This window comes from Aethalodelphis obliquidens, unplaced genomic scaffold (genome assembly GCF_003676395.1).
Source record: "Aethalodelphis obliquidens isolate GAN/ISIS:26980383/991018 unplaced genomic scaffold, ASM367639v1 scaffold89, whole genome shotgun sequence".
Taxonomy (NCBI): Eukaryota; Metazoa; Chordata; class Mammalia; order Artiodactyla; family Delphinidae; genus Aethalodelphis; species Aethalodelphis obliquidens.
Window position 1 is genome coordinate 5,727,541 of NW_020838033.1, and position 12,005 is coordinate 5,739,545.

A 12,005-nucleotide genomic window follows, 5' to 3' on the forward strand; every position below is an offset into this window, starting at 1 on the left:
GGGAAGGACAAAGCCTTCACCCCCTTCCTCCAGGCCAGAAGCCAGAAGGCTCCCAGGCTGCGGAGAAGGCCCAGACCCAGCTCCACCCCAGGAAGCCTCGGCGCCTTAGCCGCCCGGCCTGTCCACTGAGCAGAGCACGGCTGCCCTGCCTTCCAGAAACACAAAGAAACTCACAGGAGGAGCGACCCTGACTTGGATCCAACCAGCCTGAGCGTCGCTCTGCACACCTGGCCCCACCCCACTCCCTCACCCAGGGACGCCCCTCCCGGGGAAGGTGGCACAGGACGGGGGCACCAAAGTCTGCATCAGGAACCAGACCACTGGTGAAATGAGACCTGTGCCCCGACAGAGGGAGCCGGCTGCTCACGGAAACACAGGAGCAGGACAGCAGCCGGTGGCGCCACGCTGAGCCCCTGCCGCCCCCGCCTGGCCCCCCACACCCACTACCAGGATTGTAGCACGTCCAGGCTGCCCTCGGGGGGCCCTCCGTTCCCCGCCAGCTGCTGCCGCCGCTTCCACTGGATCAGCTCGTCATCCAGAATGATGGTCTGCTGCTTCCGCAGCAGCTGCAGGGTCTTCTGGTGCTTCTCGGCCAGCTCCTGTGGGGCGGGCGAGGGGAGTGGCCCTTCTGGGCTCTCAGAACACCCCGCAGGGCCTCCCCTCACCCCTTGCCGACCCGCTCTGCCCTGCGTGCCCACACAGGGGGGAAGGCTCTGGCCTCCTGCTCTGCTGGGTCCTGCCGCTCTCCTCCTGGCTCTCTCCCTCCCTCAGGTCCACACCCGGGAGGGGAGGGACGCAGAGCCCACTCACCACGCGGTACTGCTGCAGCGTCTGGGCCTCGCGCTGCAGCCAGGCCTCCAGGGACACCTGCTTCTGCTGGAGGGCCGTCTCCCGGCTCAGACGCTCCTGGGGGTTCAGCTGGGCCAGCTGGGCAAACTGAGCTGGAGGAGGGGACAGGACACCCACGACCATGACCTCCCCGGGTCCAGCTGGGAGCCCGGCAGAACTGCACTCACCTGTTCTGGAGGCAAAACCCTGGAGGGGACACAGCTGACAAGTGGCCAGTCAGGGTTCCACAGCCATGGCGCCCAAAGATGAGTGGGCTCCGTCCCCTGGCCCCCCGACTCTGAGCTCCCCTTGGGGAGTGGGGAGACGGAAGCTCGGGGTACAGCTGAGGAGGAGCCAGCCCATGGCCTCCCTGCCCACTCAGCCCTCCTCTCCCCACGTGGGGTCCGGCTTAGAGCCACCCTGCCTGGTCTGAAGTGTGTCCTCGCCGTTTAAAAGGCGGGTGAACTCGGGCAAATCACCTCACTCTCCCATGCCTCAGCTTCCCCAGGTGTAAAATGGGAGAATCACGGCACCTGCCTCAGTGGCTGCTGTGACGTTAAATAAGCAATGATGCATTAAATACTCAGGAAGCTGCCTGGCACCATCAGCTCCAGGTGAGAGTCAGTCCTCACGGTCAGTGGGTTACAGGACGGGATTAAAGGCTGATGGAGCAGCTCTCAGGACAAAGCCGCATCGGGAAGGCCCTGCTCCGCGGGGCTGAGCGCAGCAGCCTCTCCTCGGGGAAGCGGGGGGGTGGGGGTAGGGGGGTGTTTCTCCAGGTGCTGAAGGGGCCTAACATGTTTGTCCAGGTTGGGTCACTGTGAGCTCAGCAGACCAGCCGGAAGAGGGAGGGAGACAGAGCGTCCAGGGCCACTGGGGACACGAAAGCAGCAAGATTCCCTCAAGAGAGGGAGGCAGCTTCTCTCCACACCAGCTGTCAGGCATCTCATCGATGGCAGGAATAAGGTAACGAGGCCTCACTGACGAGGCCTTTTCAAAAAATCTGTTATATAATACTTAAGACCTAGGCAAGTATTGATAGAAAGGACGATACAAGGAACACCTGTGTATCAAGAAGCCAGCTTAAGAAAGTAAACATTTCCACAGTTAAGCACCTGTACACCCTCCCCTGCCGGCATCCCCATCCCTCCCTCCACAGGCAATCACCATCCTAGATGCTGGCATTCCTACCCCCACCAATAGGCTTTTGGAACGTCCCACGGTCCTTACTGGGGCTGAGTCAAGAAGATGAGAGCGTCAGTCAGCAGGTCTTGGTCAAGTTCCTGGCAGGCCTCTGAGGGCCATGTCACACTGACCGAGGCCCTGCCCTACGGACGCACAAAAGCAACTAAGGAAGGCCCAGGACTAGAAGGGAACTTAGAAACATGGCTCTCACATGACTGCGGGGGACGGAGCAGGTAAGGAACACAGCAGAAGAATCTGGAGAGCCACGTCGGGATCCTGCCGCCCACAGGGAGGTGGTGGGGATCCCAACACCAGGCCCAGCCTCCTTATGCAAGTGACCCACTTAGGTCTCTCCTGGCAAATTGGAGAAGCTTCTGGGAAGGACGCCAGGACACTTGAGGCAATGTCTGCTCCACTGGAGGGAGCTGAGACTTCCCTTGCACACACGGATCAGTAGTCTGTGTTTCTGATGGGTGCACTTGATCAATGAGACTGAACTGACATTGCACGATGGGGACAGACCCAAACCAGAATCGAAACCCAACCTCACAAGTAGGGAACAGAAAACCCCAGAATAGGATCATCAATACTGTCAACCAGTCAACGGCCTTGGGTAGAAAGCATAGCCTGAAATGTCCTGCTCCCTAATGTAGCAGGAGGGCCTTCCTTTCTTTCGGGTCAGTCTGGGATGGATTCAGATCTGAAGAAGAGCTGCTAGAATTGTCCCCCCAACATTTACTCAACAGCTGCTACGATTCGGGCTGTGCTAATCTCAGGGTACAGAGATAAGAGACATAGTTCCTTCTCAACAAATTTATATTCTACTGGGGAGGACAGTGTTAATAAATAGTATTAATACAGTTCTAAATGGAGCCCACAGGCACGGCAGTAGAGGAACACCTGGTACGTGTACGCATGTGTATTTTCATGGCTGCTTGGTTGAGCTAAAGCTTCTCTGAGATTTTGAACTGGGCGTGCAACCAGGGAGAGGAAACTACAGGTACACCTCATTTTACTGTGCTGCAATATACTGCACTTCACAGGTACTGCATTTTTATTTTTTTAAATAAATTGAAGGCTTTTAGTGACCCTGTGTCGAGCAAGTCTACTGGCTGCCATCCTCCCAACAGCATTTGCTTGTTTCTTGTCTCTGTGTCACATTTTGGTAATCCTCGCAATATTTCAAACTTTTCCATTATTGCTATATTTGTGATGGTGATCTTTGATATTACTACTACAGCTTGCTGAAGGCTCAGATGGTTAGCATTTTTTAGCAATAAAATATTTTTAAATTAAGGTATGCGCATTTTTTTAGACATAATGCTATTGCACACTCAGACTACAGTCTAGATAAACATAACTTTTCTATGCACTGGGAAACCAAAAAATTCATGTGACTTGCTTTATTGCAATATTCACTTTATTTTAGTGGTTATGGAATCAAACCCTTGGCATCTCCAAAGCATGCCTGTGTTAAAGTCACCCTGCCAAATTCTATAAGGTCAATAGGGGGCGCTCGTGGGGCTCCACACCCTCCAGACTGAATTCTGACTCTGTACCCAAGTGCCAGCAGGATTTACCGCAGGCAGGGGAGCCCTTGTCTGTAAGGGCTAACTGAGATGCACTAGTTGCTCTGCCCCAGGACGGCCTCTCTGAATAACCACACAGAACAACATTAAAAGGCTGTAAAACACAGCCCGCCGTGGCCCTAATACCCTCCCTGCTTAAAAAGGTTAACATTTCAATAAAGCATCACTTACAAAATGTCTGCCACATAAAGTACTGTCTGCTACTGTTTCCTTAGTCCGTGTGCTCCTTCCCACAAGAGGAAATGTCTTCGCTCACAGCCCAGGAGCTCCTTGGATATGGGTAGTCAGAGTGAGACCCCAAGCTCTCCAAGGGCCAGCGCCTGTCTTCTTCCCTTCCAAAGCCTCAGCCTCCTGCACTGCCTTCAATGCAAATGATTCTCTGCTACTCCAGAGAGAGGTAAACGCTTCTAAATGGAGAACTGGTTCTCTTCCAACCCGACCAGCTTCTTTCTAGTCCTCATTCCCGTCCCCCAGACACACGCTGCCCTCCCACACCAGCCTCACCCTGGATCCTCAGGCTCTCTTGATACTGGATGATGAAGTACTCTTGAGTCTGCTGCAGCTTCTTCAGCTCATTCTCTGTGTCTTGCGTGACCAGTCGCAGCTCCTCAAATGTCTGGTTTATCTGAAGGTGTTTCTGGGACATGGCATCAGCGAGACTTCCAGCCGGAGAATTACCCTGGAGACAGATCAGGGAGAAAGTGTGGGCAGCAGTGAGCTGGGCAGGAGGATGGGAGAAAGCCTTAGGCCATAGTCCCAAGGAAAGGGCGATGCTCGCATTATAACTGGGCTGAGATGCCAAAAGCTAAACTTCCAGTCAGAGAATTGCAAGTGTTACTTGTGAGAGTTGGGGTAGAGTGGGAAAAGAGGAGCAACAGAAGACCTGGCAGACTACGGCATCTTCATAAAGTATTGCAGAAAGCTTCTGACCTCCACCAGAGTATCCCACCCAGGGTCCATCTGGGTTCTCTCTGGAGAGACTAGAACTCAACATGTCCCAGGAGTTACCTGGGTTTTCCTACTAATGATGATGACCCCTCATTTCACAGTCACTCATTGACCCAATGCCACCTGTGCTAGGTGCTGGCGACACAGTGGGGGACAAGGCTGTGGGAACACACATCATCTGCGTCCTCCCTCAAGACCTTCTTGTGACTGAGGGAAGAGGGTGAACCACTCACAGGCGGTGTCCTGGAGACCCCAAATGAAGTGACAGGGGGGGTATCCACAAGGGCTTTGTGGATCCAGCCACTGAACTGCCCTGGTTGGGGGGTTGGGGGGTGAGCAGAGGCTGTTCTTAAGTAACCTCACCTGAATATAAGCACGCCTCTCCTCAAATATAGTTCAGTTGGGGTAAAATTATTTTGCACTTGTTCACACTGCTTTGTGGTTGCGATCTCATCAAGGTTACAAGTCAGTTAAGATCAGAGACCAGGCTTCTATTTCCTTTGGGCTTCTTAGGACAATGCTCTGTTTATAGTGACACCAACAGATGCACACCGAGTCATCTTGACAAAGCTGGGTCCAGAAAGAGCTGGGCAAGAAAGGACATCCCAATGCCTCTCCCCAAACCCATGGGACACTCACATTGTTGGCTTCTCGGACCAGCCTCTGTTCATTGTACAGAATATGGCGGATGCAGCGGACCAGCTCCATGGGGCAGCGATCGTATGTGTTCTGAAAGAATCCAAGAGCAAACATCACTTTGTTCCACTCCATGCTATGGGGCCGAACGGTACCTCAGAGCAGGGGGCCAGATCATAAGATTACACAATGGTGTAATCATGAGAAAAGCTACTCCTCCAATGCCAACGGGGACAAGAAAAGCACATTGTGGGAAACCCAATTACAGGAAGAAGGTAAAATTATTCTATTTATTGCATCTTAATTTGCTTAAAGTAAGGGCACCATGCTTGGAAACAGAATACATTTTAAAGAGGCCATATTAGAGGAGAAACTGGACACCACCTTGACTGGGCAATCAAAATTACTACCACCAATGAGGATAAGATGGACGTTGTACGCCTCTGGATGTGATACCCTGAGAAAGACACAACGCTACTTATTTAGAATTCTGATCAGTGGTGTGTAACCTGAATCTAATCATGAGGAAACTTCATACAAACCCCAAATAAGGTCCATTTTGTACTTAAGAAATAGAGGAGCTGAATTATTTTAAAATGTCAATGTAATGAAGGACAAAGAAAGATTGACAAATGGTTCCATATGAAAGGAGATTAAAGAGACATGACAACTAGATGCAATATGTGATCTTGAACAGAATCCTGGGCTGGAGGGGAAAAAACTGCCCTAAACGACATCAGTAAGTCAGTGGACAAAATGGAAATAAAGGTATAAGATTACCTAAAAGTGTTGTATTGATGTTACATTTGCAGAAGTTGATAACTGTACTATAACTACATAAGAGAAGATGCATATTCTTAGAAAACGCACACTGGAGTACTTAGGGACAAAGGGACGTGATGCATGTAACTTACTCTCAAGCGATGAAAATATGTGCGCGTGTGTGTGGGCACGCGCGTACACGCAGAGGGAGAATACAGTAAAGCACATGTTAACGACAGGTGAGTCTGAGTGTAGGTAGGGGTTAGTATCAATCTCATAACTGTCTATACATTTGAAATTATTTTCAAATAAAGAGTTTAAAAAAGGCAGCTACAACCACAAAGCCAAACAATAAGAACTTTATACATGTCACATGTGACTCAACAACCTTGGGTTAAAGAAGAAAAAGAAAATCTCTGAATGAAGGAAGAGCCCCTGCAGGGAAGAGAATGAAGTGTGGCCTGGCGCTCACATCCACCTGGAGCTGCGTGGCCTGGAGCTCATGCCCACCTGGAGCCTCGAGGCCCCAAGAGCACACCCACCTGGAGCTGCGTGGCGTAGTGCCCCAGCTTGATCTTCAGTAAGAACCCATCTTCCCCCACTTGGTGCTCTGCCTTCTTCTGCAGCTCCTGCACCAGGCCCTCCAGGAGCTGGGTGGCCTTAATGTTCTCCTGTGGATTATCAAGATCTATTGAGTCCCTAGGGGAAAGAAATTACATACATATGTATACATACATGCACACAGCCTGTATAAATGCAGCCTCAACGCATCACACCTTTTCTTTGGCTACAGTAGTTTCTTTATAATGCTCACTGCAAATTCTAGGAAACAGTCCAATCCAAATTGACTAGATACCTACATTAACCTATTCCTAATCCACTAATGACCTAAGTGGGATGTATAGTATATTTTCTTTTCTTTTTTCTTTGCAATGTACTGCTCTTTCTCCTACTGACTTGCTCTGGTGCTTATGCTATTTGCTTCTAGGAATGAAGGGAAAAGGAAAGTGCTTTGTGTACTCTAGAGGAAATAGGGACTCTGATAATTTCCTATTTATAGTTACCCCCTCATGGGTGTAAGGGGGCACAGGGTCAAGAATGCTCTATGTGTTTTTTCCAACCTCGACTTGTTCTACGTCTTGCTAATTTCACAGAGAGTATTTCTTAAGTAAAGGCAGGTGAGTCAACCTTTATCATTACTTCTAAGAAGCCCTAGAAATGGGATATTAAGACAGAAGATGCCTACAAGTATTTACACAAGTCAAACATTTACATCAATAGTTGCAGATTTGGGACATGTAGGCAACATTAACTCCTCCAATGAACCACAGAAGTCACTAACAGGGCTTCGTATTAATTCAGAGCCACTTAACTGTTGACAGGGGTTGGGTGGTCTCCCTCTCTCCCTTTCTTCCCCCACTCTTCCCCTCATCCCTGACTCTCTTTCTTTTTTTTTTGCGATACACGGGCCTCTCACTGTTGTGGCCTCTCCCCTTGCGGAGCACAGGCTCCGTACGCACAGGCTCAGCGGCCATGGCTCATGGGCCCAGCCGCTCCGCGGCATGTGGGATCTTCCCGGACCGGGGCACGAACCCGCGTCCCCTGCATTGGCAGGCGGACTCTCAACCACTGCGCCACCAGGGAAGCCCCTCTCTTTCTTTTTTTAAACAACTTAGGTAACAATTGCTATTGGGCAGTACTAAATTACTTAACTCGGCTCACTGAAGAAAACTAACAGTTGTAAGGTTGAAATAACATTCATTACTGCTGGTGGGTCTGGAGCCAAACAGGAGATCTGGTGATAGCTAAGCAGCTCTGTCATCTCTACACAGCCCTGAAGTCATTAGCAACTAATTTCTAATGGGGGCACAAACAGGTATACCAAAACACTGACACATTACTTCATCAAATAATATGCTCGAATCTGCACTTTTGAGAAGGCAGTGGAGAAAGCCAAATTTCAAATATGTGTGTGCTGTGTACTAAATATGTCTGAATAAACGCCTGGAAGGAATGAAGGCAGCCCTGCACCTCTGTTTCGACTGGCAATAATGCTCCACTCTTAAGAAGCGACAGTCTCTGAGCACAACTCATGGAAATCAAGTACTACTGGTTCTCGTACTTCAAAACTTAACTCTCTGCCATGTATATATATATATATATATATGTATATATGTATATATATATAGACTACATATATATATGAACTTTCTTAGTTTAAATGTGAAGAACTGAAGATGTTTTAATTAAAATCTTTATATTCTTAAAACCAAAACCGAATAAAATTCAGGTTTTCCTTGATATCAACATAAGTCTCCTAACATTTGTTCAGTAAGAAGACTGCATGGGAAATTTACTAAATGAAATTTTAGATCAACAGAAACTTCCTACTAATGTTTTTCTGAACTCTCCAAATCTTTAACAGAAAATGAAAATGAAATGGAAAAGCACTAAACGAGGTACACCTGACATGCTCATAGTTCGCTCCTTTTTTTCTCAATTACGTGAGGCTGAGTTCTGGTTTTTTTTAATTGCCTAGAAAATTGCCCTCCTTTGGTGCCCTCCAGCTTTTGAGCAGAAATCTGCTACTAACACACAACTGCAATTATTCAGAGGCAACATTACCGATGGGTTTACAGCTCGCCTCAAATAGTAACATAAAGGCTGGTTTCTCCAGGGCTCTGTCAATGAGGACCCCGGCTCTCCTGGCCATGACGGTGGAGGCCTGAAGTATCTGATGAATACGACAGATCAGATTGAGACTGGTAACGAACCAACACCTGCCCAGGCCCTGAGCAGAACAGCAGACAGCCTGCTGCCTGGTGTGCAATAACGTTGTTGATTAAAAAGCTCTGTTGTCAGTCTACTGCACTGTACTAATTCTGAAAGAATTTAAAAACAATTTTCCCCCTGGGTATATAAACAGTAATTTGGGAAATAAGAAAAATAAACATGGTTGTTAAATCTGCGACTAAGACATAATTATTGTTAACATTTTGGTGTATTGTCTTTTAGTCTTTATCTATATCTATATCTATATATCTATATCTATATATATATAAACATATACATTTGAAAATACCAAAGTCACCATTGTTAAACTTGTTAACAATACACTTTATTAAATTGTATGCATATGCATACCTTATCTGCCCCATTAAACACTAAATTCTTTGTGGACAAGGGCTTCAACGTTTTCTATGAACTCTACTAACTACAACACTGCTGGGCACTCACGACATATTTGCTAACTGTTCTTTATTAGCGCAATATTTTAATGCTTTTAGCCAAAATTTACTATTAAAGGAAACAAATCCTATTTTTTAAAATCCCAATAGCCATTCCATCTTCTTAATCTTTAAGATGGAATTAAATACCTTTTCATGGGTCCCATAATTTTCTTTATAAATGTACAACTTTTAGAGTATTCACTATGTTGTCTTTCCAATCAAACTTCAATATGGGGCTTCCCTGGTGGCACAGTAGTTAAGAATCCACTTGCCAATGCAGGGAACATGGGTTTGAGCCCTGGTCCGGGAAGATCCCACATGCTGCAGAGCAACTAATCCCGTGCGCCACAACTACTGAGCCCGAGTGCCACAACTACTGAAGCCCGTGAGCCTAGAGCCCGTGCTCCGCAGCAAGAGAAGCCACTGCAATGAGAAGCCCATGCGCTGCAATGAAGAGTAGCCCCCGCTCCCCGCAAATAGAGAAAGCCCATGCGCAGCAACGAAGACCCAACGCAGCCAAAAATAAATAGATAAAATAAATAAATTTATATATAAAACAAAAACTTCAATATGCTTGTGCTTCACAAAATATGATGGAAAAAACTTTGTTCACTTACCAAGCTTGGCTTTCAATCCACTGGGATAAGTAATGCCGCACCTCAATGGGGAAATGCTGACCATACAATGCTTGCATCTGATGAAGGGCATCTCCTTGGAGCTGCTGGGCTTGTATCCACACAGCCATGGTTTACAATCTGTTAAACAATCAGTGGTTTGGATGAGCTTTTTTTCTTCTCCTTTTAAATCCATCAGAGTAAATACTCAATTATAAAGGCCAGAGATAAATGCATTTAAGCCCTTTTTGACAGACTAAAGATCAGTGTTCTTGAACTGAATTTTAGCTTCAAAATGTTTTCAAAATTCAGTGTGGCCATGGAAAGGTATATAGCTGTGTTTATGAAGCTCTGACTATAAAATGTACTGCAGTCCTACAAGCAAAAGTACAAATCCAGCATTAAGGGAAGAACTGCCTATAGCTTTGATATCTCAGACATGTTCTTTCTTTTACATGTGTTCCAAACTTGAAGCCACAGTAAGCAGCATTTCAACAGTAATGATAAATAAGCAGCACGGGGATTTTGTAGAAAATCACTTGTTCTAGATTTGGTATTTTGACTTTTAAGAAATGCAGTAAACGTATTGCCATTTTAAAAAAGGCCCAGTAAAAGAAGAGCGATAATATCTAAGGCACGGATGGAACTCTATGCATTATCACTATTTACCTGAGCAGTAATTGTTTGCACATAAAGGGCACAGATTTATTTGGAAAAATAACCCCAAGGTTCACCTTCTGATTTACTGCTTAGGAATTTACAAAGCAATGTTCTGTTAAAATTATAGCATTTAAAAATCTTTCAGACATAAAAACAACACATTCCAGCTAAGAGTTAGAAGCAAGAACCATTATATTGCAATGGTGGGTAGGTTTTTAAAACACACTGTTGATTTCACAAAAAGTTTTATAAAAATATAAAACTACCATGATGCCTTCTCAGACTCACCTAATAATTTTTTTTTTTTTTTTTTTTTTTTTGCGGTACTCGGGCCTCTCACTGTTGTGGCCTCTCCCGTTGCGGAGCACGGCTCCGGGCACGCAGGCGCAGCGGCCATGGCTCACGGGCCCAGCCACTCCGCGGCAAGTGGGATCTTCCCGGACCGGGGCACGAACCCGTGTCCCCTGCATCAGCAGGCGGACTCTCAACCACTGCGCCACCAGGGAAGCCGAAGAATTTTTTTTTTTGATTTTGGCTGTGTTGGGTCTTCGTTGCTGCGCGCGGGCTTTCTCTCGTTGCAGTGAGCGGGGGCTACTCTTCCTTGCTGTGCAGGGGCTTCTCACCACAGTGGCCTCTCCTGTTGCGGAGCACGGGCTCTAGGCACGCAGGGTTCAGTAGTTGTGGCTCGCGGGCGCTAGAGCACAGGCTCAGTAGCTGTGGCGCGCGGGCTTAGTTGCTCCGCGGCATGTGGGATCTTCCCGGACCAGGGCTCGAACCCGTGTCCCCTGCATTGGCAGGTGGATTCTTAACCACTGCACCACCAGGGAAGCCCTCACCTAAGAATTTTTAATTCATTTGGCAGAAACTCTCTGGGATTAACCAGATTGTGACAGCAACAGTACTTTCATGTACACAAAGGGGACTAAAACGGAATCTTGCTCTAACACTGTGGAAGTGGTATAAGGCAGGGATATCTTGAATCCCATCCAAAACTATCTGGCTACTGATTTGCACGATCCTCCTAAGAACTGTGTTACAGTCAGGGTACGGTGAATTAGACCTTGATTTTGTTGAATACCAGAGACCATGCGAGTGTGTTAGGAAACAAAAATCCCTTCTCTGTTAGTTGTAGTTGTCTGATCGCATAACACAGAGCTATTTATGGGACAAGTTAGTTAGCCAACAATGAGGTGTGGGGTGGGTGCCAGTTACCTATTTTAGATTTGTGCAAGGCTGTAGAACACTTGAGCAGTGTACAATTTACGGCTTTTGAGCATTAAGGCTGGGATCACTGTAAGATCACCCAGGACATCAAATTTCATGGCTGAGGGTTTACTAGGAGAAAAACTGGGATAAAAGAGCTCTCTCCAGAAGTAATCCCACATTACAATCAAATATGTGGAAGACATTTAATTGTACAACATAATTTCTAATCAAATGACTCATATCATATCCCAAGATTTTGGAAAATTGGAAGCGATACCAAAGCATGTTTTTTGGACAAAAGGTAAAGGGATGGACGGGATGGATGAAGGTGCTTTGGCAAGAATGAT

General features: G+C 47.2%; 1 protein-coding gene across 1 annotated transcript in view; it reads right to left on the reverse strand.

Moving 5' to 3' along the window:
* The window catches only part of STAT5B (signal transducer and activator of transcription 5B), a 62,572-nt gene that overhangs the window by 15,072 nt on the left and 35,495 nt on the right, over nucleotides 1-12,005 (reverse strand). Inside the window, 6 exon segments of the mRNA XM_027094770.1 lie at nucleotides 448-599; nucleotides 811-941; nucleotides 4,107-4,281; nucleotides 5,190-5,279; nucleotides 6,491-6,647; nucleotides 9,796-9,933. Coding sequence (XP_026950571.1) covers nucleotides 448-599; nucleotides 811-941; nucleotides 4,107-4,281; nucleotides 5,190-5,279; nucleotides 6,491-6,647; nucleotides 9,796-9,923 — 833 coding nt within the window. The 5' untranslated portion in view covers nucleotides 9,924-9,933.